The sequence below is a fragment of the Pinus tabuliformis genome, chromosome 7, assembly GCF_031772625.1.
Source record: "Pinus tabuliformis cultivar Carrire ecotype Pingquan chromosome 7, CPIR1, whole genome shotgun sequence".
Taxonomy (NCBI): domain Eukaryota; kingdom Viridiplantae; phylum Streptophyta; class Pinopsida; order Pinales; family Pinaceae; genus Pinus; species Pinus tabuliformis.
In genome coordinates this window covers 1,508,935,634-1,508,958,196 of record NC_142293.1, presented here as the reverse complement: position 1 = coordinate 1,508,958,196, position 22,563 = coordinate 1,508,935,634, and the positions used below count along the sequence as shown (strand labels likewise).

The 22,563-nt window shown below is 38.7% G+C and overlaps 1 protein-coding gene across 1 annotated transcript; it reads left to right on the top strand.

Moving 5' to 3' along the window:
• Positions 1-18,006: 18,006 nt before the first annotated feature.
• Positions 18,007-22,183, top strand: LOC149253566 (large ribosomal subunit protein uL2-like). The gene is made up of 2 exons (XM_089459962.1): positions 18,007-18,530; positions 21,508-22,183. The coding sequence occupies exons 1-2, from the start codon at positions 18,091-18,093 to the stop codon at positions 21,851-21,853; spliced, it is 786 nt and encodes a 261-aa protein (XP_089316088.1). The 5' UTR covers positions 18,007-18,090; the 3' UTR covers positions 21,854-22,183.
• Positions 22,184-22,563: the final 380 nt, after the last annotated feature.

The window sequence follows — 22,563 nt, the reverse complement described above, 5'->3', positions numbered from 1 at the left end:
CTTCTCCAATTTTCACTGTTTCTCTCCAAATTGATTTTCACCTATGGGAAATTGATGTTTTACTGATGTAATTGATAAGGATGATGTAATTATTATGTTTTTTTATTGTTATCTAGGGTAAATACATTAGTTAAATGGCCTACATGACTTGTAATGAATCAGTTTTCTTAAGTTAGGGATGAGTCACTTTGACCACCCTATACTCTAGTTATTAGTTCAATCTTTCTTGCAACTGCTCCTCCTCTCATGGATTCGACTCCTGAGGCTAGGATGAGTTGGTTTGAGGCCTATATTAAGTATTTTATTAGTCATTTTACAGATTGGACTCTCTTGGATATTGTATTAGTGTTTCAGACTTTGGCATGGAATATATTGGATGAGTTGCAACTATTTTTTTCGGATTCCTGTGGCATGATAATTGATCTTGCTTCTTCTTCTGTTTCATATGTATGAATGTTTTGTACCTCTCATGATCCATTTCACTCTATGATATGTTGATTTTCAAGGTGTGATAAGCAGAATTCATCTTTGTATGCTCTGTTTTGGGAAAATCATCATAGATTGTTTCATTTCTTCAGTTTAAAAAGAATTCATGACCCTCGTGCTCTTTTTAGCATCTCACTAGTCTAAAACCATCTCATCACTATACTACAAAGTTTAAACTACCTTGCCTACCTTTCCCCATTAGATGTCTGCAATTATGATTCACTTTGCCCTGACCTAGTTCATTATATGACCTAATTCACTCATCCTTGTGACTACCCAGCCAAATCAAATCAAACAACCCTCTGCATTTTACATCTAACCAAAAACCCTAAACTATCCATCCCTCCTGGTTGTGATCCTTTGGAGAGAGCCCTCTTTGGCTTGGTAGGGCTAGCTACCAAGCTAAAAGACTGGTATGTGGTTACCTCAGCTGGACTCTTCCTCAACCTTAGAGATCCGGAGGAGTAATAACAGTAGGATCAATTATCTGTTGCTGACCGAAAAGCATTAAGATGATTTGGAAAAATTCATATTGCGTTGATAAGCTTACAGAGCATAACTGGCAATATTCCGTTGGCACGGTTTTTGTATTATCTTCCAAACTTAGCCGAATCAGATTTTCTAGTTCCAATTCAAATTTGTTTTAACAAATCGTGCTAAAATCGTAAGCATGGATCCGATTAAGGAGGGGTAGCACTGCTGCTATAAAAGAGAGGATTGCGCACTCAGAAAATTAGCAATAAAAATCCATCGAAGACCTCAAATTCAGATCAGGCGTTGTACTTTGTAGATTGCAGAACAAGGAATCGATCTTGTTGTGCAGGAAGGGAGGAGTTGCGCACCAGTGGGATGATCCCTGGAGGGGACCACTGGAGCCAGCACAACATTGTTTTATGAATTTGTAACAACACTTTTGCAATGAATTTCTTTGGCATTTAATTTTGAATTCTGGTTTCTACTTTGAAATGAGTTCATTCGGCATTCGATTCTGAGTTTTGTTTCTTCATAATGTTTTAAGTCTGTGATTTAAATTACTGCAAGGGAAACGAACTGGGTGGTTGGGCCCACCAGCTAGTCCGTTGCCCCAAACCTCTTAATTTTCCTTTGCTGCATTTTAGTTTGCATGGTGTGAGTGTGATCTTAGATAATTCTGCAATTTCATTTCATAGCTTTTCTTTTCAGCCATTTAACTTTCAACTTCAATCCATAAATTCTTTATTGTTGTTCTAATTATTTAAGTTTAACATTAATTGTTGTTTCTTGGATATATTTTTATCAAGGCTGAACATAAGTAAATAGTGAATGTTTTAAACTGCATCTCTTATTCATTATTACAAGATTTGCCCTGATCTCATTGTTGCATAATAAAGTTTATTTTCATAATACAATGGTGAAGGAAACAACTGCTGGGTAAAGAGTTCTCGTTAATTTAAATTAACTGCCTCAAGATCATTATTTTAAATGTAAAATTGATTCCTACACTTTGAAAGAAAAACATTTATTCCTGCACTCTTAATAAGCAAATGCCAGGATCAGCATAAGGAAAGATTGTGAATCTTGTTGGTAAAGCATTCACAAAATTCTTCATTATAATTAAATGTTGCACATATTATACATAATATTTTGAGGAAGTATTTAATAAGGTCAGGGTAAACAACACGAATTATATATTTATTCCATTGGTTCTTATTGCATATTTTCCTTACAACTAAAGTACTAAATTGTCTTTAAGAGAAGCAGTGCATTATTATCTTGATTCTTTTTAAATCATTTGATTATTTCCTTAGATTAGTTGGAATGAAGTTGCCTTGTGATTTCTAGTTTAATTTCACGCTTTTTATCCTTGCAACATAGCAGTGATTTTTAAGAGGTTTTGCATCCTTTATTTCCTGAATCACATTCTTTATTTCCTGAATGGTTTGCTTGTTTGAATGGGGCCTACATTCCCTTGTCCCCTAGACAACTGAGGAAGACTTTCTGTAGGAGTCAACTCAACCCAAAAGAGGAGCCAGAAGTAGATTCCCGGAGTTTGTTTACTTTGCTTTAAAGAGTGTTGTTCATTTTTCATGAATGATGCCCTTTTGAATTTCTTGCAAAGAGCTTGGTTTTTATTTGACAGATTCCTGAGGTCGTATTCTGGCATATATTGTGCTAGGCCTCTAAGTTTACTTACCCGAATTGACAAATTAAATGTTGGTGTAAATCTTGCATTTATACCACCTGACGAGGTCCCACATTTATGTTTGGAATATGGCATAGGGGCGATTGACTGAAAGAGAGATTTGGTTCAGCCCAATCTATGGTCGGGTGGTACGTGGAAGTCCCTAACTTGGTTGACATTTTCATATATTAATAAGAGCTATTTCTCTACTTTGATTCATGTATATTTGTAGCAATTATGTTGGCGATATTATGGTTGAGTTTCCATGGTTTATATGCTGGTTATTTTCTGGTTATATGTTGTTCATATGATGTGTATCTTCTATGGCTCTTGTCATGAATTGTTTAGCTATTGATCAGTTGATGAATGTATGGACTAATAAGTGTTGTTGCAACTATGTGGAGATGGAATAGGGCCTTCTCGGTGATTCTTAGATGAATCTTAGACTTTTATGATCAAATATGCATTCATGACCTGTAGCTTACATGTTTGCCATGTGTTTGACGAAATGTTTGTTATGTTCTAGGCAATTTAGGTCAAGTTTTGCCTTCAAGTTTGTATGTTTAGCCTTGTTGTCATGTCATTAATGATTATGAGAAGTTTCAGGAAGTTTTGGGCAGTGGTCTAGAGGTTGACTTGGAATTTAGGCTCAGATCTCGGGACCACACCCTTTGAACTGAACAATTTGGGTCACAACCACACCTAGTCAAGCTTGTGCATATGGTTGGAGGACTATAACCACATGGAGGCCTTGTCATGCATGCGATTGGGGGTTAAAGTGTGTGAAAGGGAGCCCTAGCTCAGAGTTTGGTCACCTAGGGTGGTTCTTTAGCCCTTAAGTGTCCCTGTAGCCCTGTGGAATCTTGTGAATTGTTGGTCAATGGTCAGTTGTAGGCCCCACTTACTTAAACGGAGCTAGGAGGTCGGGTCATGTCATAGTAATGTCTTTGTCTCATTTTACCCTGGAAGGCTGGTGACATCGGGTAAATGTGGGAGGGGTGGGTTATAGGGTGGTATCAGAGCTCCTAAGTTCAAGCACTTGGAATGGATGAGAAAAATGTGTTTGTCATGCATGCATGTCAGTTGTCTAAGTGTTCGTTATGCATGCATTTTGATAGTCATTGTTGCAGTTATGTTATCATGTAGAGGTTGATGATGTTGATGTCGACATGATTGATATGTTGATTTCATTATATATATATATATGTTGTGTTAATCCAGATTGATTTTGTAGACGAGATAACCTCCCCTAAACTTTACCGAGGTATGTTGATTATGTTTATATTCAGTTTATCTGACATGGTATGTTTGTAGGAAGTAGAAGATAAAGATGACACACAAAATGGTGGAATACGGTTAACGTGATTCTCCATACAAATCAGATAAATAACATGGTGATGAGTACTTCCCTAACATAGCAGATACATTGAGAAGCTTGAAGGCATAGATCAATATTTGTAAGGAAGAATGACTGGATCATTCAGTCACATGAAAGACTTTCTAGAGCATAGGAGAAGCAAGCGAAAGTTAATGCAACCATTCTCCAGGTCTATCATATTTGCAGAAATAGGTACCACTTAGGATCAATCATGGACAGGAGGAAAGGATTAATGGGGCATATGGAAGCAGGTCTCAATCAACATACAAGTTTGACAGGAATGACACAATCAGAGATGGTAGGTTCTTGAGTCCATCTGATAGGAGGGGTAATGCTTGTGGGTTCTATTCTAGTTCTGGTTTAGAGAGACAACATCGTCATCACCACCACCATTCGTATATGAGAAGTGAGAAGCAGTACTTGCCAGAGTAGTTCAAGAAATAAAAGCCTCCTACATTTGATGGAGAAATGAAGAAGTCACAAGATGCAGAAGCTTGGTTTCTTGGGATGAATACCTTTTTCAGATTGCATGATTACTCAAAGAATATGAAATTTGGGATAATTAATTTCAATCTTAAAGAAAAACAGACATTTGGTGGGAAGATGTAAAGAATGTTAGAGACATTTGAGAAGAGGGGTTGATTTGGAATGATTCGAGAGACCTTTTTTAGGAAGAAGTATCTATCTAAAAGATACTATGATGACAGGGCAAAGGAGTTCTATGAGTTGAAGATGGGTTCTATGACTGATGAGGAGTATACTAGAAGATTCTTAGAGTTGTTGAGATATGTGCCTTATCTTAAGGAGGAGAAATCAAAGATTCAAAGATTCATCAGTGGGTTGTCGATGTCATTCAAAGATAGGATTGAGTTTGATGAGCCTAGATCCCCGGAGAAAGCGATTAGGAAGTTAAATCAATGTTATGAGCAATCGAAGCGCAAGACTGAGTCTAGGCAGGATTGGCAAGGTAATGAGAAGAATAAAAGAAAGTGGGTTAAGAAGAGAGGAAAACCTCAGGATACATATGACAAATAGAATGCATCATAGTACAAGAAATTCAATGCAGTTGGCAAAGGACAAGGATTTTAGTCTGGGGAGAAGAACAAGGGTGATGGCAGGAAACCTTTGCAGTGTTGTACTTATGGAAAGGATCATCACATGAGAGATTTTCCATAACATCAGGGTAGCAGACCGCGAATTTATAGTGCTAAGGAGGCACAAATAGTTGGGGATGTTGGACAAAGTATTCCTTGGATTTATGCAACATTGGATAATAGGCAAGTTGATCATCAAGCATCTATTATCAAGATGGAAGGTAAACTTTGTGATCAAATTGTTTCTATTTTGATTGACCCTAGATATAACTATAGCTATATTAGTCCTGACTTGGTGGATAATTTTTGCTTGAATAAATAAGTGCATGCAGAGTCTTGGTTGGTGCAGTTTGTTACAAGTACTAAGAAAATTACTCATCATTCGGTAAGATATTGTGCATTTTAGTTGAACAATATCTACATTAACGCACCTAAATGTGATTTTGTTGGGATCATACAGTATGTTGTTGGGTATGGATTGGTTGTACATTCTCAGGACTAAGGTGGATTGTTATCATAAGGCTATTGAATAGAATCTTGCAGGTTAAGAAGAAGCCTACGTCAGTGAGAATGGTTATAACTATGCAGACAAAGCGCAGTAGCGGGAAAGGATGTGTATTGTTTGCAGTTCGTATTTCTAGTGATAAAGGTAAGGATGTTGAGGATGCGAAAGTCTTGAAGAGGTATCCGTGTTTGCAACAGTTTCAGGATGTACTTCTAGCATAGATCTTAGAGCTACCACCTCATAGGGAAGTGGACTTTTCTATTGAATTTATGTCAGCATCAAAGGCACCATACAAGATGAGCACTCCAGAGTTAGTGAAATTGAAGTTGCAATTGAAAGGAATGGTTGAAAAGGGATACATTAGGCCAAGTGTGTCGCCTTGGGGTGCACCAATATTGTTTTTGAAGAAGAAGTATGATACTCTTAAGTTATGTATTGATTGCAGACAATTGAATATGGTGACGATTAAGAACAAGTACCCATTATTGCGGATTGATGACTTGTTTGATTAGTTGAAGGGAGCAATATTGTTCTCAAAGATTGATTTGAGATCAGGATATCATCAAGTATGCTTCAAAGAAGACGACATCTACAAGACTGATTTCTGGACCAGGTTTGGGCACTATGAATTTATCATGGTTCCTTTTGGTTTGACTAATGCTCCAACTACTTTCATGTGTTTGATGAATAATATGTCGCGTTCTTATCTGGACAAGTTTGTAATAATATTCATTGATGACATATTGATATATTCTAAGAATAAGGAAGAACATGTAAAACATCTAGCAACAATATTGAAACTTCTAAGAGAGCCTTAGTTCTATGCCAAGCTTAGAACATAGTTTCTTTCAGTTAGAAGTTAATTACTTAGGGCATGTTGTTTCCAAGGAAGGTATAGCAGTGGACCCAGAAAAGATCAGAGCCATCACGAAGTGGGAAACTCCTAGGAATCTGGATGAGGAAAGATCATTCATGGGACTAACAGGTTATTACAGGTGGTTCATGTTGGAAACAATGATAATACTAAGGGTTGGGGGGGGGGGGGGTGAATCAATATTAAGGCTAATTTTAACTTACTATGCCAATTTACTTTTCTTATTCAACTTGGAACCCATCCATATAACCAGCAACAATATATAATATGGCAACAACATAAACTCAACACAAGAAGCAAACAAACCATAAGCATCATTCACATTCGACATAGGTTTTTCACGTGGAAACCCTTTTGGGAAAGAACCACAAAGCTTGTTGTTGTTATTGATGTAAATTAAGAGCACCCACTTTATTACATCAATATGTTTTGTGAGCACCCACTCACAGGAAGCACCAACTCCATTTGATTGTTTGCTAGAACTGACTAGCAGCAAGCACCAACTCCCTCTATTTGTAGACACCTGTCCAACTTACCAGAAGCACCATGTGAGGCACTGAACTCACGAATTTGTTGTAAGCATCAACTTCCAGTTCCTTGGATTTTTGCAAGCACCAACTTACAGGAGGCACCGACCCCCAAGCCTTCCCAAGCTCCACTAGAGATGGAAGCATCAACTTCCTGATTGCAGGCACCAACCCACAATCAAATAGAAACTGTATGTTCACTGTAATTTGGCAGCAACTCCACCTGATCTCAACTTTGATCTTCTGCTCACACTGCTGCACTTTGCAGCTCTCTGCAACATTCTTCAGCAACCCTATGATCTGCTCAACAACAGTCACTCTTATCCCTCGGGCTCTTGCTCTCCATAGCACAGTCTCAACTCTCAGCCTTGCTCACAACAACTCTCAGGCACCTTCATCCTTTCACACATCACACAGACACTTCCAGCCTTGTCTCACAGCTCACAGGCAACTTTTGGCCTAAAACACACAACACAGGAAACTATCGACTTTACACACAGAACTGGCTCTCGCTTAGCCTTTTACAGTAGTGCACACAAACAAAGCACTTTCCTCTTGGCTCTCATTGGAAATTATGTTGCATTCCCATACCTTGCTCATTCGAGCTCTCGGGTTTTGTTCCTCTATTGATTCCCTGATCTATGTTGCCACACTGTCCTGTGTTAACACTGCGCGTTGTACCTCGACATGGCCCTACACCCTATTGTCTGCATTGGTCTCAATCTCTGCCACTGCATTCACTAAGAATGGGCATCTAACTGTTTCTCCATATTGAGAATTAATTCTTAGTTCACTTGCTTACTCAAACCAGACACAATCCTCTTTGTCCGTTGCTCTCCCATCATTGAGACTCACCATGCTTATTCATGGCTTCACAGTACTTCAACATGGCTTCTCTATAGACTTTTGGGTCGCTAGTTTGTCAATATTATTATCACTCTTTAATGCCTATTTCATCCATTTCTACCATTCTTTATCACGTCATTTATCATGGTTTATCATATAATTCCATTTTATAATTATTTATGCTCTTATGGATAAAATTATTTCTTCTCCTTTATTTTTAATAAATTGATGATGATTATGCATGATTTTACCAATGATGGTTTATTAATAAATTTGTTGTAACATCACTCACCATTTTAGCCTCCAAGATATTTTCCAAATTGCAGATTTGATCTCCAGCTCATCATTAAATATTCCAACTTAGAAATCCGCTTGAATAAGAAGTGACAATTTTGCATTGGACATTTCGGGCAAATGGAGAAGAATCTAGAAAATCCAAAACATGGGTTTTGTTCAGAACAGACCGAATTAGTTTTGTAATTAGTAGTTTCCCAAATTCGGTCTGTATTAAAAGAAATAGAAGGTTCTCTGAAGACGTTTTTCTTAGATTTGTTGTTGCGGCCGGTTTCCAAATTATCTCAGTTGCAATACCAAATTCGACCTATTCCTGTTGAATGCTAATGGAAAGATATTTCAGATATGATCTTGCTGATCAATTTGTTGTGAACAATCCAATTTTGTTATGGGAATCATTTTGCAATCATCTCTGTTGTAACTTATCTCTGCTCTCTGTGTATTTAAATGAAAACAGAGATCAAAGAAGGAGATAATTAGATATGGATTATTAGAGATAGGATAGGATAGGATAGGAGGAGAGGGGACAATGGAGAGATTTTGATATATACATGTAATCACTGTTGAATTACAGGCAGACTATGTTATATTATTTTCATTTAATGAAAGAGTTTGTTGATTTTCCTTGACGCGTGCTGATCGAACCGAATGAGACGTGTTGATTAAGCCTGAGTGGTTTTTAATTCTCCGGTTACTGTAAGTTCTTTCCTCCCGAAATTGGCAAGGGCCCACCACAACTGGGAGATCTGGCTAGATTAGCACCAACGCTGTAGATTTCCATTACTGGTTGCATTTCAATTCTGTCAATTTTGTAGGTTGTGAGTGTTAATTTCATTGCAGAACGTGTGTTAATTTCATTACAGAGTGTTTAATTTATAGCATAAGTGTGTGTTATTTTTACACATACAGGCGCGGATTAGAGCAATGATTTCATTTTCTTTCATTTACAACATTGCAGAATAGGGCATACGTGAGAGTGTGGTTATTATAGAATCAGCTGAAAGAGATTGGTTAATGATAATAAACTCTCGGTTGAGATCATTTCCATTTGAATTGGTAAATTGAGATTGAGTGTGATTTAGATAGAATCAGCTAGAAGAGATTCATTAATGCTACTATGCTCTTAGTTGATGCTATTTTCAATTGAATTGCTTGCTTCAGATTTGATTATGGTTTTGCTTGAGATTAAGTCCTGATGCTTAGATGTATTATTTCCTTTAAAAGTTACAGCTCGAGATTTATGATTGCATCTAGTTACTCTTGTATCAAGTTTTATAGTTCAACTTAAAAAGCATTGCTCTCTGGATTTATAGCTTGCACATATTGTGTACACTCTTGAAACAAAAAGACTTACCTAGGTTGATAATTAATGTGAGGCAATTAGGAGTTTTAAAAGACACCTATTAGCACCCAACATAGACCACTGTCCTTGCTGCTTTGTCTCAAGGTTTTTTGATGATCCATCTATCCTCTTAACTCACTGAGACGTGCATTAGAACACATGAATAACTTGTCTCACTTCATGGCAGACCCAACACTCTTTCATTAAGATTGTGGTCCTTTCCCTTGACCAGGAGATCTTTGACAATCGCCATGCATTCTTGAGACCAATTTCACTGCATCCATTCAATCCTGCAGCTGCCGACCCATACACCTTCAATACCCTGTACTGTTATATCGAAGCTTTCCAATCACAACTTCACAGTGGTGCACTGTTGCAAACTTCTGATTGCCAACCTCCAATATTCAAGCCCATTCTGCTTTAGCTCCTTGTTATATCTCAACCATAGGACTGGGGGCTTAGCCTTAAGGCGCTAAGTCTTCTAGAATGCTGTCGGGGGCCTTTTTCCTTTGTTAAAGCTCTACACCCTTGGTTTCTTGTTTGTTTCACAATCAAGCGCTAAAACCATCGAAGCCCCCTTATTAGTGTTTTTCAATTGTTATCCATGTGCCAACAACCTCAATCCTCCGATCGTCGATCTCTGATTTCTGAGCTCCTTCTGCTTTATGAGCTCCTTCTACTTAGACCTTACCACACACTTTTCACCACAAGACCAAGGGCCATGACCAATCACTTAGCATTATGGTGCTTAAGCCTTTATGCTCTTGTCGGGGGCTATTCTCCCTTTGTTATTGCACAACGCCCTTGGTTTTCCAAGTTTCCTCTTGACCATGTGCTAGCCACATATCGGAGCCCCCTTATTGGTGATTTCCACATTATGACCAAATGCTAACAACCACAATCCTTTGATCGTCGATCGTTGATAGGCCTCTATGTTTAGCCTAACCCTTGGTTCTTTACATCTTCGCAACCACGTGGCAACCCTTATATTAGAGCCCCCTTATTGGCGATTTCCATACAGTGACCAAATACTATCCATCACAAACCTCTGATTGTCGATGTGATGTCATCACTGCCATGTGGCGCTTCTTGAGTGGTGACACGTGTCACCCAGATATGGCCCATTAGGCCACCCAAAATGGTCAAATATTCCTGCCACGTGTCCTTCCATACCACCACGTCATGCTGACGTCAATTGCCACTTGGCCTTATCAGAACAATTCAGATCCTGCCATGTGTCCTCATCGAAGCTCACCATCTGCTGCCATGTGTCCTCATCAAAGCTCACCACATGCTGCCATCTATCCTTATTGGAGCCAACTAGACACTACCAAGTGTCCTTATCGGAGCCCATCACCAGCTACCATGTGTCCTTATCGAACCCAATCAGATGCCACCATGTGTCCTACTTAGAGGAGAGACAAACAACCTCACCCACCTTGGTTTTGCGATGAATTCGTTTGTAGTTTCTCTTTTTGCATTCCCAACAAATTTTAGTCGCAATCGAAGCTTTAACAATATCGCAACATTCAATGGGTTCACCACTTGGAAGTTCCGATCTGCGATCATTCGATCTGCTGATATTCTCTAACCTGTCAATGCTCTGATCGTCAATATGGCTTGATCGTTGACCTCTAATCGTCGATGCACCGATACACCACTGTGTGCCGACCTCCGATTGTGATCACCAATGGGGCATGCCCTCCGATCTTCTGATCTCCGATTTCGTTGCCTTTTGATTTGTCGATCTCCGATATGTCCAATGCGTAGACCTCTGATTGCCGATATCGCTGGGCCTCCGAACTGTGATTGACGATATCACTGCCCTTCAATCTACGATTTCTGATATCGCTGGCCTCTAATATTCGATTGCCGATATGGCTTGGCATTTGATCTCTAATATCGCTGCCCTCCGATATGCTAGATTTCCCTGCATAAGGCCTCAAAAACCCTAAACTTCAGCATGTCATAGCTTTTGAACCAAGAATTCATTTATGGACTTCCGCATATTGTTGGAAATCTCTTGCAAAGAAATTTCCAATGGAGGGGTCTGATTAGTCTTTGAGCCCATCTTCTACCTCAAAATACAGCTCTAAACTCTCTGCCATTCTTTCTGCTCCTTGATTCACTGAACATCAGAAATCAAACCCACCATGGTGATCCTTTGCCTCAAATCTGCAGCTACCATGGACTTCCTCTTGGGCCATCACTACCAACATCTGCTACAACAAGCATCTGAGCTTGTCTGGTTGACATCAATGCCAACAGTTAGGCATTGCCAATTGCCCAACACATCTCCCCAGCATGATTGTTGACATTAATGCCAACACACTTGCAGATGCCTTCTCTAGGCCACTGGCCATGCACACAATGCCAATTGTCCAACAATTCATAATGAACTTCTCACGGATTTCCTATCCTATTACATCCTTGTAGTGAAAAGGGAAGAAGTTTGAATGGATAGAGGAATGTGCAGCTAGTTTTGAGCAGTTGAAGCAGTTGCTTACAAATGCTCTAGTTCTAAAGATTGCAGATCTAGACAAAGAGTTTGTGGTATGTACAAATGCTTGCAAAAGAGGAATTGGTGGAGTTTTGATGCAGGAAGGACATGTAGTATGCTATGAGTCAAGGAAATTGAATGAGCACGAGAAAAACTATGTGACTCATGATCTTGAGTTGGAAATTATCATTCATGCATTGAAGATGTGGAGACACTATCTTCTTGGCAGGAGGTTCATTTTGATGAGTGATCATAGTGGGCTAAGGTACTTGTTTGACCAACCTAATCTAAATTCTAGGCAAGCTAGGTGGTTGGCTACGCTCATTGAGTTTGACTTCGAGATCGGGTACATTAAAGGTAAAGAGAGCAGGGTTGCAAATGCTCTTAGTAGAAGAGTGCAGGTAAATCACATTGCAACTATGATTTCATATGGGACAAATTTACAGGATCAGATCTTACAGGCAAGACAACAAGATGATAGGTACCAATAGCTTAAGCACAGGTTATAACAACAGGGCACATGTGAACAAGATGTGGAATATCATCTCACGATAGATGGTTTGGTCAGATTTAAGGACATGATCTATGTGTCAGACAATAATGAGCTCAAGAAGCTTATCTTGTGGGAATTTCATATTAATTTGTATTCAGGTCACTCGAGATATCAAAAGACATCAACAAAAGTTAAGAAGTTCTACCATTGGTCGAACTTGAAGAAAAAGGTTACTGAGTTTGTTGCAAGGTGTTTAGATTGTCAACATGTAAAAGTAGAGTGTAAGCATCCAGGTGGTTTACTGCAACAGATTCTGATTCAAGAGAGGAAAGGGGAGGCCATTTCCATGGACTTCATTACATTTGTCGAGGACATCTAGAAAACATGATTCTATTGTGGTTGTGGTTAACAAGTTGACTAAGTTATATCACTTCGTTCCAGTGAAGTCTACGAATTCAGCTAGTGAGGTGGCTCAGGTCTTCGTGAGAATGATAGTGAGGTTACATGGTATTCCTAAGAAGATTGTGTCAGACACAGGTGTTAAGTTCACTTCCAAGTTTTTTGAAGGAGTCGTTTGCAGGTTTGGGGACAGAGTTGGCCTTCAGTACAACTTATGATCCACAAATAGATGGACATACATAGATGGTTAATAGGATTCTTAAGGACATGTTGAGGATGTATGTCCTGCGTAAACAACGAAAGTGGGAAGAGTATCTTCCATTGGTATAATTTGCGTATAATAATGGGTATCAAGAATATTTTAAGACGAGTCTATTTGAGGCACTTTATGGGCGATGTCGTAATACTCCCATCAATTGGAGTGATCTAGTGAACAAAGTATTGATTGGACCAGATACATTGGCAAAGATGGAACATGAAATGCAGGTTATCAAGAAGAATCTAAAGGCAACATATGACAAGAAGAAGATTTATGCAGGTCAACATATGGTATTTAAGGAGTTTCAGGTTGGGGCACATGTGTACTTGCACATCAAGTCCAAGAAGAGCTCCTTGAGGATTAGATCATGTTCCAAGTTGGCACCTCAGTATTGCAAGCCTTTTGAGATCCTTGAAAGGATTGGACCAATGGCCTACTAACTTGCACTACCTCCAACAGTGAAAGTCCATGCTATTTTCCATGCATCATTGCTTAAGAAGTACATGAAAGATGTTGATCCCATGATTGAATGGTTTGTATTGTAGGTGGAGCCAGAAGGAGAATTCCAGTCGAAACCTCAATGCATTTTGCAGTGAAAGATGCTCATGCTCTGGAATCGAGCAATCAAGAAAGTTAAAGTGTAGTGGAAGCACTTTTGGCCCATATGAAGCTACGTGGGAGATGGTTGATCAGATGTAGGTTATGTATCCTTATATATTCGTTGGTTGAGAAGGTGTGCCTTGATATATGTGTTTTTATGTTGTGTTTTGGTTATGCCTATGTATGTAAATACTACATCGAGTTGTGTTATAAAGCTCCAATATGCGGTATGGTGTTCATGTTATGATGGTCATATGATATGATGTAAATGTTGCAATGAGCTGTGTTATAAAGCTCCATGGGAAACACGTGTTTTGTTGCTTTATAAGTGTCATTGAACACTGAGGACAGTGTTCCCCCAAAGGGGAGGGGTTTGTAACAGTCCTTGGTTGATTCTCTATGTAAATAAATAAGACCAAGTTCACGGGACACGTATTCCAAGGTGAATGTTGGGCAAACATAGTGATTGGGATCACTTGTGATTAATTAATGGCTATGGAAATTGGCAAAGGAGAAGTGGCAATAATTGGAATTTTATTTATGATATAAAGGAAAATAGGAGAAAAGGAAGGTGAAAGGTGACATATTTGCATGAGAGAGAAATTGAAGGAAAATGAAGAAACAAGAGGACTCAATGTTAAAAAGGCTTCTAAGGTTCAGTTCACAGTTTTTTGTCAGTTTTAGCTTGGAGATCTCTTCAATTCTCTCATTCTCTCATACTCTTGCACACTTAGAGAAAACTTGGAGCACTCTAGTTTAACTTGGTTTGGAGAAAGAAGGTAAGGGAAAGCAGGAAAGCGCAAGGGAAATGTTGGATCAACAACTACAACTGGATTACTTTGCAGGTAATTGGTTGCATGTGTGAATTCCTTGTTGATTTATGGATGCATGGTATATGCATGTGATTATCTGGTTATGATCTATAATTGGCATGGAGGATTTCCTGGATTGATAATGGTTTTAGCCTTGCCTTGCCATTTCCTGGATATCCATGGCATTGTGGGTTTTTCCACTTGATTGTTTTCTTATTGGTGCTCATAATTCCTTATGGTTGTGGGTTGGAACAAACACTCTGGAAGCCCTAGAACAACTTGGGTTGAGTTACTAGTCATGGAGCCTAGGTTGGGACAAATGCTCTGGAGCCCTTGGTGGGTTGAGTTACTAGTCCCTGGAATTGGGTTGGACAAACGATCTGGAGCCCTAGAAGGTTGTGGGTTGAGTTACTAGTTCCTAGAGCCTTGGACAACTTGGGTAGAGACCAATTTGGTTGGTGTTAGTGATGTTTGACTGTGAGGTGGAATCACAAGTTTAGGGTTGAGGTGGTGGCCATTGGAACCACTGGTTTGGTTTTGTTTGGTTTATTCCATGAGGTCCCACATTCATGCTTGTAATATGGCATAGGTGTGATTGGCTAAAAGAGAGATTTGGTTCAACCTAATCTATGGTCAGGTGGTACGAGGAATTCCTTGACTTGGTTGGGATTTTCATATATTAATATGAGTTATTTCTCTACTTTGATTCATGTATATTTGTAGCAATTATGTTGGCGATATTATGGCCGAGTTGCCATGGTTTATCTGTTGGTTATTTTTTAGTTATATGTTGTTCATATGATGTGTATGTTGTCATGAATTGTTCAACTATTGATCAGTTGATGAATGCATGGAATAATAAGTGTTGTTGCAACTATGTGGAGAGGGCATAGGGCCTCCTCGGTGATTGTCAGATGAATCTCAAACTTTTATGATAATATACGCATTCATGACTCGTAGCTTACATGTTTGCCATGTGTTTAACAAAATTTCTGTTATGTTCTAGGCAGTCTAGGTCAAGTTTTGCCTTCAAGTTTGTATGTTTAGCCTTGTTGTCATGTCATTAATGATTCTGAGAAGTTTTCGGAAGATTTGGGCAGTGGTCTGGAGGCTAACTTGGAATTTAGGCTCAGATCTCGGAATCACACCCTCTAAATTGGACAATTTGGGTCACAATCACACCCAGGCAAGCTTGTGCATGTAGTTGGAGGCCTATAATCACATGGAGGCCTTGTCATGCATGTGGTTGGGGGTTAAAGTGTGTGAAAGGGAGCCCCAACTTAGGTTTTGGTCACCTGGGGTGGTTCTTTGGCCCCTGAGTGTCCCTGTAGCCCTGTGGAATGTTGTGAGTTGTTAGTTAGTGGTCAGTTGTAGGCCCCACTTCCTTAATTGAAGCTAGGAGGTCAGGTCATGTCATAGTAATCTCTTTGTCTCATGTTTACCCTGATAGATCAACGACATTGGGTAAATGTGGGAGGGGTGGTTACAATGGTGTCCCTTGAATTTTGTTTTTGATTTGTAGTCTCGTTTTTATGCACATATCAATGTTAAGACTCATAGTCTCACTTTGATGCACAAACTTGTGAATTTTGGGATTGATCACAACCCAAAGTTTGTTAATCAAGGGCAAAAAAACATACCTTTGTCCAAATATTCACAAAGTACACATATATTTTTACATGGACATATGATGATCTGAACACATATGACACCTGCATTATTCAACACATCTTTCCAATTAAGAAGGGTGCTAAGCCATTTCAACAAAAGCTACACAAGGTATATTTGACAGTAGAGGCATTAATACAAAAAAGCTTAAAAACTTAGCGGATACATGAATAATTTTTAAAGTTCAACATTCCATGGGGGTATCAAACCTAGTGTCAGTGAGAAAGAAATCAAGAGAAATTGGGATCTGTGTATACTTCATAATCTTAATGGAGCCTCAAATAAAGACAATTATATGGTGCCTCCTATGAAACAAAACCTCCAACAAGTCTCAACCTATTTTTTTTTCCTTATTAGATGGATTCTCTGGTTATTAGTAGGTGCTAGTTGCACAAGAAGATAGGTTGAAGATCACTTTCTACACCATGTGGGGGACCTTTGCTTATATATGGATGCCTTTTGGGTTGATCAACATCAATGCCACATTTCAACGTGCAATTTACATAACTTTAAGGGACCTTATAGGGCATATCATGGTAGTATATCTAGATGATGTCACTGTCTTCTGCAAATGAAGGTCAAATCATCCACATCACCTCAAGCTGCATACAATATGGGATTTCACTCAATCTGAAAACGAGCACCTTTGTTGTAGCTAAAGGTAACCTTTTAGGCCACATGATCTCCAAGAAAGGTATCTATGTAGACCCAAAAAGGATGAAAGCAACCACCCAAATTTCTTTCTCACAATAGCAAGAAGTCCATGTAGTACTTCTTGGGCAAAATAAACTTTGTGAGAATATTTGTATATGATTTTTGCTTAGATTGTTAAGCATTTTCAGTAGATAATCAAGGACACCCAATTTAAATAGACTACTATGGAAAAGAAGGATTTCAATGGAATAACAAATGCTGTATCACAAGCCTCTACCTTTTATAGTCCTTATTTCAACAAGGATTTCTCATTGTACACCTTTGCCTTTGATTTCTCATTAATAGGTGTACTCACTAAAAAAGATGACCAGGGAGACAATAGGCCAATCTCCTTTATGAGTACGCGTTTACAAGGTTTTAAACTAAACTATCGTGACACAAACACGCAAGCCTATGCAATGTATAAGGCAATTGAGCAATTATGGCCATATACCGTGAAGAGCCACATAAAAGTAATAGTCCCCCACCTTGCTATAAAATTATTGTTCGTGCAAAAAGAGCTAGGGTAACAAATGGACAATGTGATGACCTCTCTCTAGGAGTATGACTTGGAATTCAAACCTGCCCACACTGTCAAATCTCACGATCTATGTAAACTCTCTACTAAAGTAAAGATGTAATGTCATGTTTAACATTTTGAGTCTTCATTCAATCAAAATAAAATTTTAAAATTAAAATAAAATAAAATAAAATAAAAAACATCACGCTAATAAATTATATTTATAATTATAAATACTAATATTTTAGACATATAAAATGTTAAAAGAGATGAAATCTCTTGAAATATAAATCCTTTTTACTTTCAACTCTTAACCTAATGTGAAACAAAACATTCACTTAATAAGTGAAAATAAAACACTTGTGGCATTTTGGAACCGCTTTCACGACCGATCTCCTCTCTACAATAGTTCTCACCACATAAACCGTCCGATCTATTCAAAGGCAGAATCCCATCCGTTGAGATGATATCAATCTTGACCCTCTGAATAAACCCTAGAAACGATCTGAGCCGTCTAAATTCCCAGATCGCGCAGTATAGCTTCTCGCCTCGTTAAAATGCAAACTACCTGGCCTGAAAAAAATTCTCGCGTTAGGGTTTTTCTGTATCGGGGAGGGAGGGTTGGAGTGTAGTGTAGCAATGGGAAGAGTGATCAGAGCACAGAGGAAGGGAGCGGGGTCGGTGTTCAGATCCCACACGCATCACAGGAAGGGACCTGCACGCTTTCGCAGCCTCGACTATGGGGAGCGCAATGGCTACATCAAGGGCATTGTCTCCGATGTTATTCATGACCCAGGGCGGGGTGCCCCGCTTTTGAGGGTGACTTTCAGGCATCCCTTCCGCTATAGGCACCAGAAGGAACTTTACATCGCAGCCGAGGGTATGTATACGGGCCAGTTCGTTTATTGCGGTAAGAAGGCCAATCTCACCGTGGGCAACGTGCTGCCTCTCAAATCTATTCCTGAGGGAGCTATCGTCTGCAATGTGGAGCAACATGTCGGAGACCGTGGTTCGTTTGCCCGAGCTTCGGGAGACTACGCTATCGTCGTCAGTCACAACTTTGATAATGGCACTAGCAGGTTCGTTTTTCTTGGTGCGTTTTTAATTTCTTGCACCGCGTTTTTATACCGGTTTTCTGAGCAGCAAAACTACCAACCTGTTGAATGGCTGGAAATGCATATGTATTCGATGTACACTGAGAATACCCCCAGCAATTTTTTAGAGATCTTGAAACAGAGCAGACCATGACAAACTAGGCTTGGACGTAATAGTTCCCGAGGTTGCAAGAGTTCTGCATTAGTGTTGCGAGTAGGTTCCATGAAGTCCCAGATTTCCTGCGCTTCGTACACCTTCTACTGAACGATTTGTGAAGCCTTATCATCAATGATCTTAGATTTTGATTTTAAGTAGAATTTTTTTTCCTCTGAATACCTCTGCTTCTATAGGCTATATGCTTCAGAGGTCAAATTATCAGAATGTCTCTATGTCGATGGCAGAATCTGCACGTAAATGCACATTTTCCTCAGAATCTGAATCCATTCTTGCCCTTCACATTCTGGAGTTATGTGTTCCTGCAGATCGTTTCTAATTACGTACATTTGGTTTCAAGTAATGCATTGATAAACGTGATAGTAGAGAAAGAGTTTGTTCCTCCGTGCAAACCTTGGGGCAGAATTTGTCTGCCATTGAAGAAGAACAAGCTCCGAAGGTTCAAACATCCAGGGGCCTGACTTAAGCACCGCATATCATTCTCTCAAGCTATCAAATACAAAAGATAACATCTCTCGATGCAGAGGTGAAATATGAATCTTACCCTTTATTGTCTCGTACCAAACTCTGCTGCCCACAAAGCGACCGTTCTTCTTCTGCCCACAAAGCCATCTGCCACAATGTTCGTTTTTGGCGGCTGAAATAACCTACCAATGCGCACTGCTTGAAGTCTTTAGTTCACTGTTTCGAATTGAGCCCCTTGGCAGATTTGCACACACGTAACGGGCAGATTTTATGTTTGAATCTTATCCAGTTTAACTTTGAATACTTTCCTCATGCAAGGATTAACAAGCTATAACGACAAACAAATGTAACGCCACTATTATCACACGACCAAATTATGTAATGTTCCCAAATTCGCACATTATTAAAACAATATTTAAGATCGATATGACTGCTAAATATTTTAGGGGAAATAATTTATTGAAAATATGTATAGAGAGTTAACTACATGTAATAGCAGGCACAAAAAAATTAAAAGGAAATGTTGAAAATCCCCATCTCTAACAATTCATAAGACAACTAGGCCTACGTATTTGGCACACTACATCTTTCATGGCCTCTGGTTAAAGAAAAGCTGGCTTTATTTCCAAATGCAATAGTAGGTGCATCACTGCAACTCCCATGTGCATTTTTTCGATTTGCTGTTAAATCAATTTATATTTAGATGGGTGATGGATTCTTTGTATTTTTAAGTAAGCATTTTTTATGCTTTTCTTGACAAGTGCAGGGTCTATTTCTCTGATGAATGGACGTGATTCTTGAGAATCGTAGGTTGTTTCTTGAGAAATCTGTTTCCTGGTCAAAAACAGTAAACTGCTGTCAGCAATGGTGTTTATGACGTGCTTGTTCCTAAATTCTTTCAGATGGGTTCACTTAGAAACACAGGTGTGACATAATGTTTCTGGTAACAAGCCGTTAAAATCATATATTAGGCATAACTGTTCGAGTTATCTGTGCTTGGAGTGCCATTCCTTCCTCTGTAGTTGTATTTGAATGTTTCTGTATAACTTTTTTCTTTCTTTCGAGAAGTGCTTTGGAAAATATGTTCAGATATGCTTCTTTGTATGACATTCTCAAATTAAATGTTTATGTGTTTGTTTCTTGGAGTGGTTTATTATTTTGTTGAGTGTTTTTTCTCTATGCTAAGCATTGCCCAAACTTGTAAGAAAATTCCGTCCTGTAGGCCATGTCAGTTATAAACCCAAACTTGTAAGAAAATTCCGTCCTGTAGGCCATGTCAATTATAAATGCATGGTTATTGTTACCAAGGTTTCAGTAAATCTTGCTAGATCAAAAAATGTTTTCTTGATACTTGACTATGCTGAATTAGCATGCTTAAATAGGTGTATATGGAGGAAGTTAATCCCTGTAGAGTACTAGTTGTAGGCAGGGCCAATAAGGTTTGGTCTTGTGTGCCTGTGGGAGTCTTGTTCAATGCGAGGGTGGTGGAGTTTCTAGCTGCCAGACAGGGTTCCAATCTCCCTAGGTCACATGCCTAAGCATTTTTTCTTTTTAGGCCACTTCGCCTTTGCAAGCAGGCTAATTTGTGGTCTGCCCTTTGTGGCCCCGTTTGCCATGTGCACGTGGGCTCCAGATAATTCTTCCAATCTACTTTAAACATCAGTTTTAATAATAAGAATTTCGCCCTTTTTTTTGATAACCAGATTGTTTGAGTAAGTGACTTTGGTGGTATGAGTGTTAGATTACGGCATTATTGTTATCATTTCGTAAAATTTATGCGTAACATTCAAATCCTAACGGAATTGTTGTAGTTGTTTCTAGAACTTTGTGTAACATTAAGATTTATTCCTTTCTTCTGAACTGCATTTTATCATAATGATTTTAGTGCCTTCCTGTATTTTTAGCTGCATCATACATTCATGTACTATTTGTTGGGTGCCCTGACACATGCCTAATCATGCTACTCTTTCAACTTTTCTATTTAGTTACATCTTCTTGTATGCATGATTTGTTGAATTGTTTTGAAACATTTGTAACCTTCGGAAAGCCTTATTTATATGAATTTCATCAAACATGCACTTTGTTTTTTTATTTGGTATGAACGTGGGATTTAATTATTATTCAATATTTAGTTCAATTATTAGGACTAACATTCTCAAATTGTTGAGTTTGTCTAAATTCTCCAAAATTTATGTTAATCCGACTAAATCATTCTCTTTGTTTTCATCGTATATACATTTCTAAGCTTTTTTGGTTCTATGTCAAACATTGGAAAGGCATTTGGTAGGTTCCTTTTTAATACTTCTATTCAATATATTTCAGGATCAAGCTACCTTCTGGAGCCAAGAAAATAGTGCCGAGCAGTTGCAGAGCAATGATTGGTCAAGTTGCTGGTGGTGGAAGGACTGAAAAGCCCATGCTCAAGGCTGGAAATGCATACCATAAGTACAGAGTCAAGAGAAATAGCTGGCCCAAGGTTCGTGGTGTGGCTATGAACCCAGTTGAACATCCTCATGGTGGTGGTAACCATCAGCATATTGGTCATGCCAGTACTGTGCGCCGTGATGCACCACCTGGGCAGAAAGTTGGTCTTATTGCTGCAAGAAGAACTGGTCGTTTACGTGGACAAGCTGCCTCAGCTGCTGCAAAGACCGACAAAACCAGTTAGTGTGTTCCTCGTCTGTTATTAGGTGGAAGAGGTGTTGTTTATGCCGTATGTGTATTTGGACATTTTGGTATGTTCACAAACAAGAGTAAGATTTATTGCCACTCAGATTTGGCCTTTGTGGGACTAAAATTCCGAGTATTTCTTTGTTTACTGAAGTTTTGTTCAAGAATTTTGTTTGGTGAACATTTTTAGATCACTGGTTTAAGCGTCAACATTTGTAGGATGATAGAACCTAGGCCGGCCCTTGCTATTACAATGAGGAAAGATACATTTCTTTGTCGCTCAGTGTGTTATATTCAGTTGGGTAATTACATCTATGTTTCCATTATATATTTTGGCTTGTAAGAATTTTCTTGTTTGTTAAGTATCGTCCATGCATGTGCTTTTTGTGAGAATTGCTTATTATGTTATTGAATGCATGCTTTAAGATGTGCTAATGTTAGGTTCAATTCAGCTGATTCTTTAGAATAAATCTTTAGAAGATGATTTTCATAAACATATTTTGGCTGAACAAGATAAAAGAAGAGCAGTTATTTTTTACTCAATTCAGACGGATGTTCCCATGATGCATTAGTGTGTTTAATCAGTCTATTATTTAATACGAATCAATTTTTTTTGAGCTTGAAATGGTGAAATTTAGAAATCGAAGTTCTCTCTGCATTTATTAGGTGCCAGTGATATTTCAGTATCTCCGTTTTGGGCATGAAACA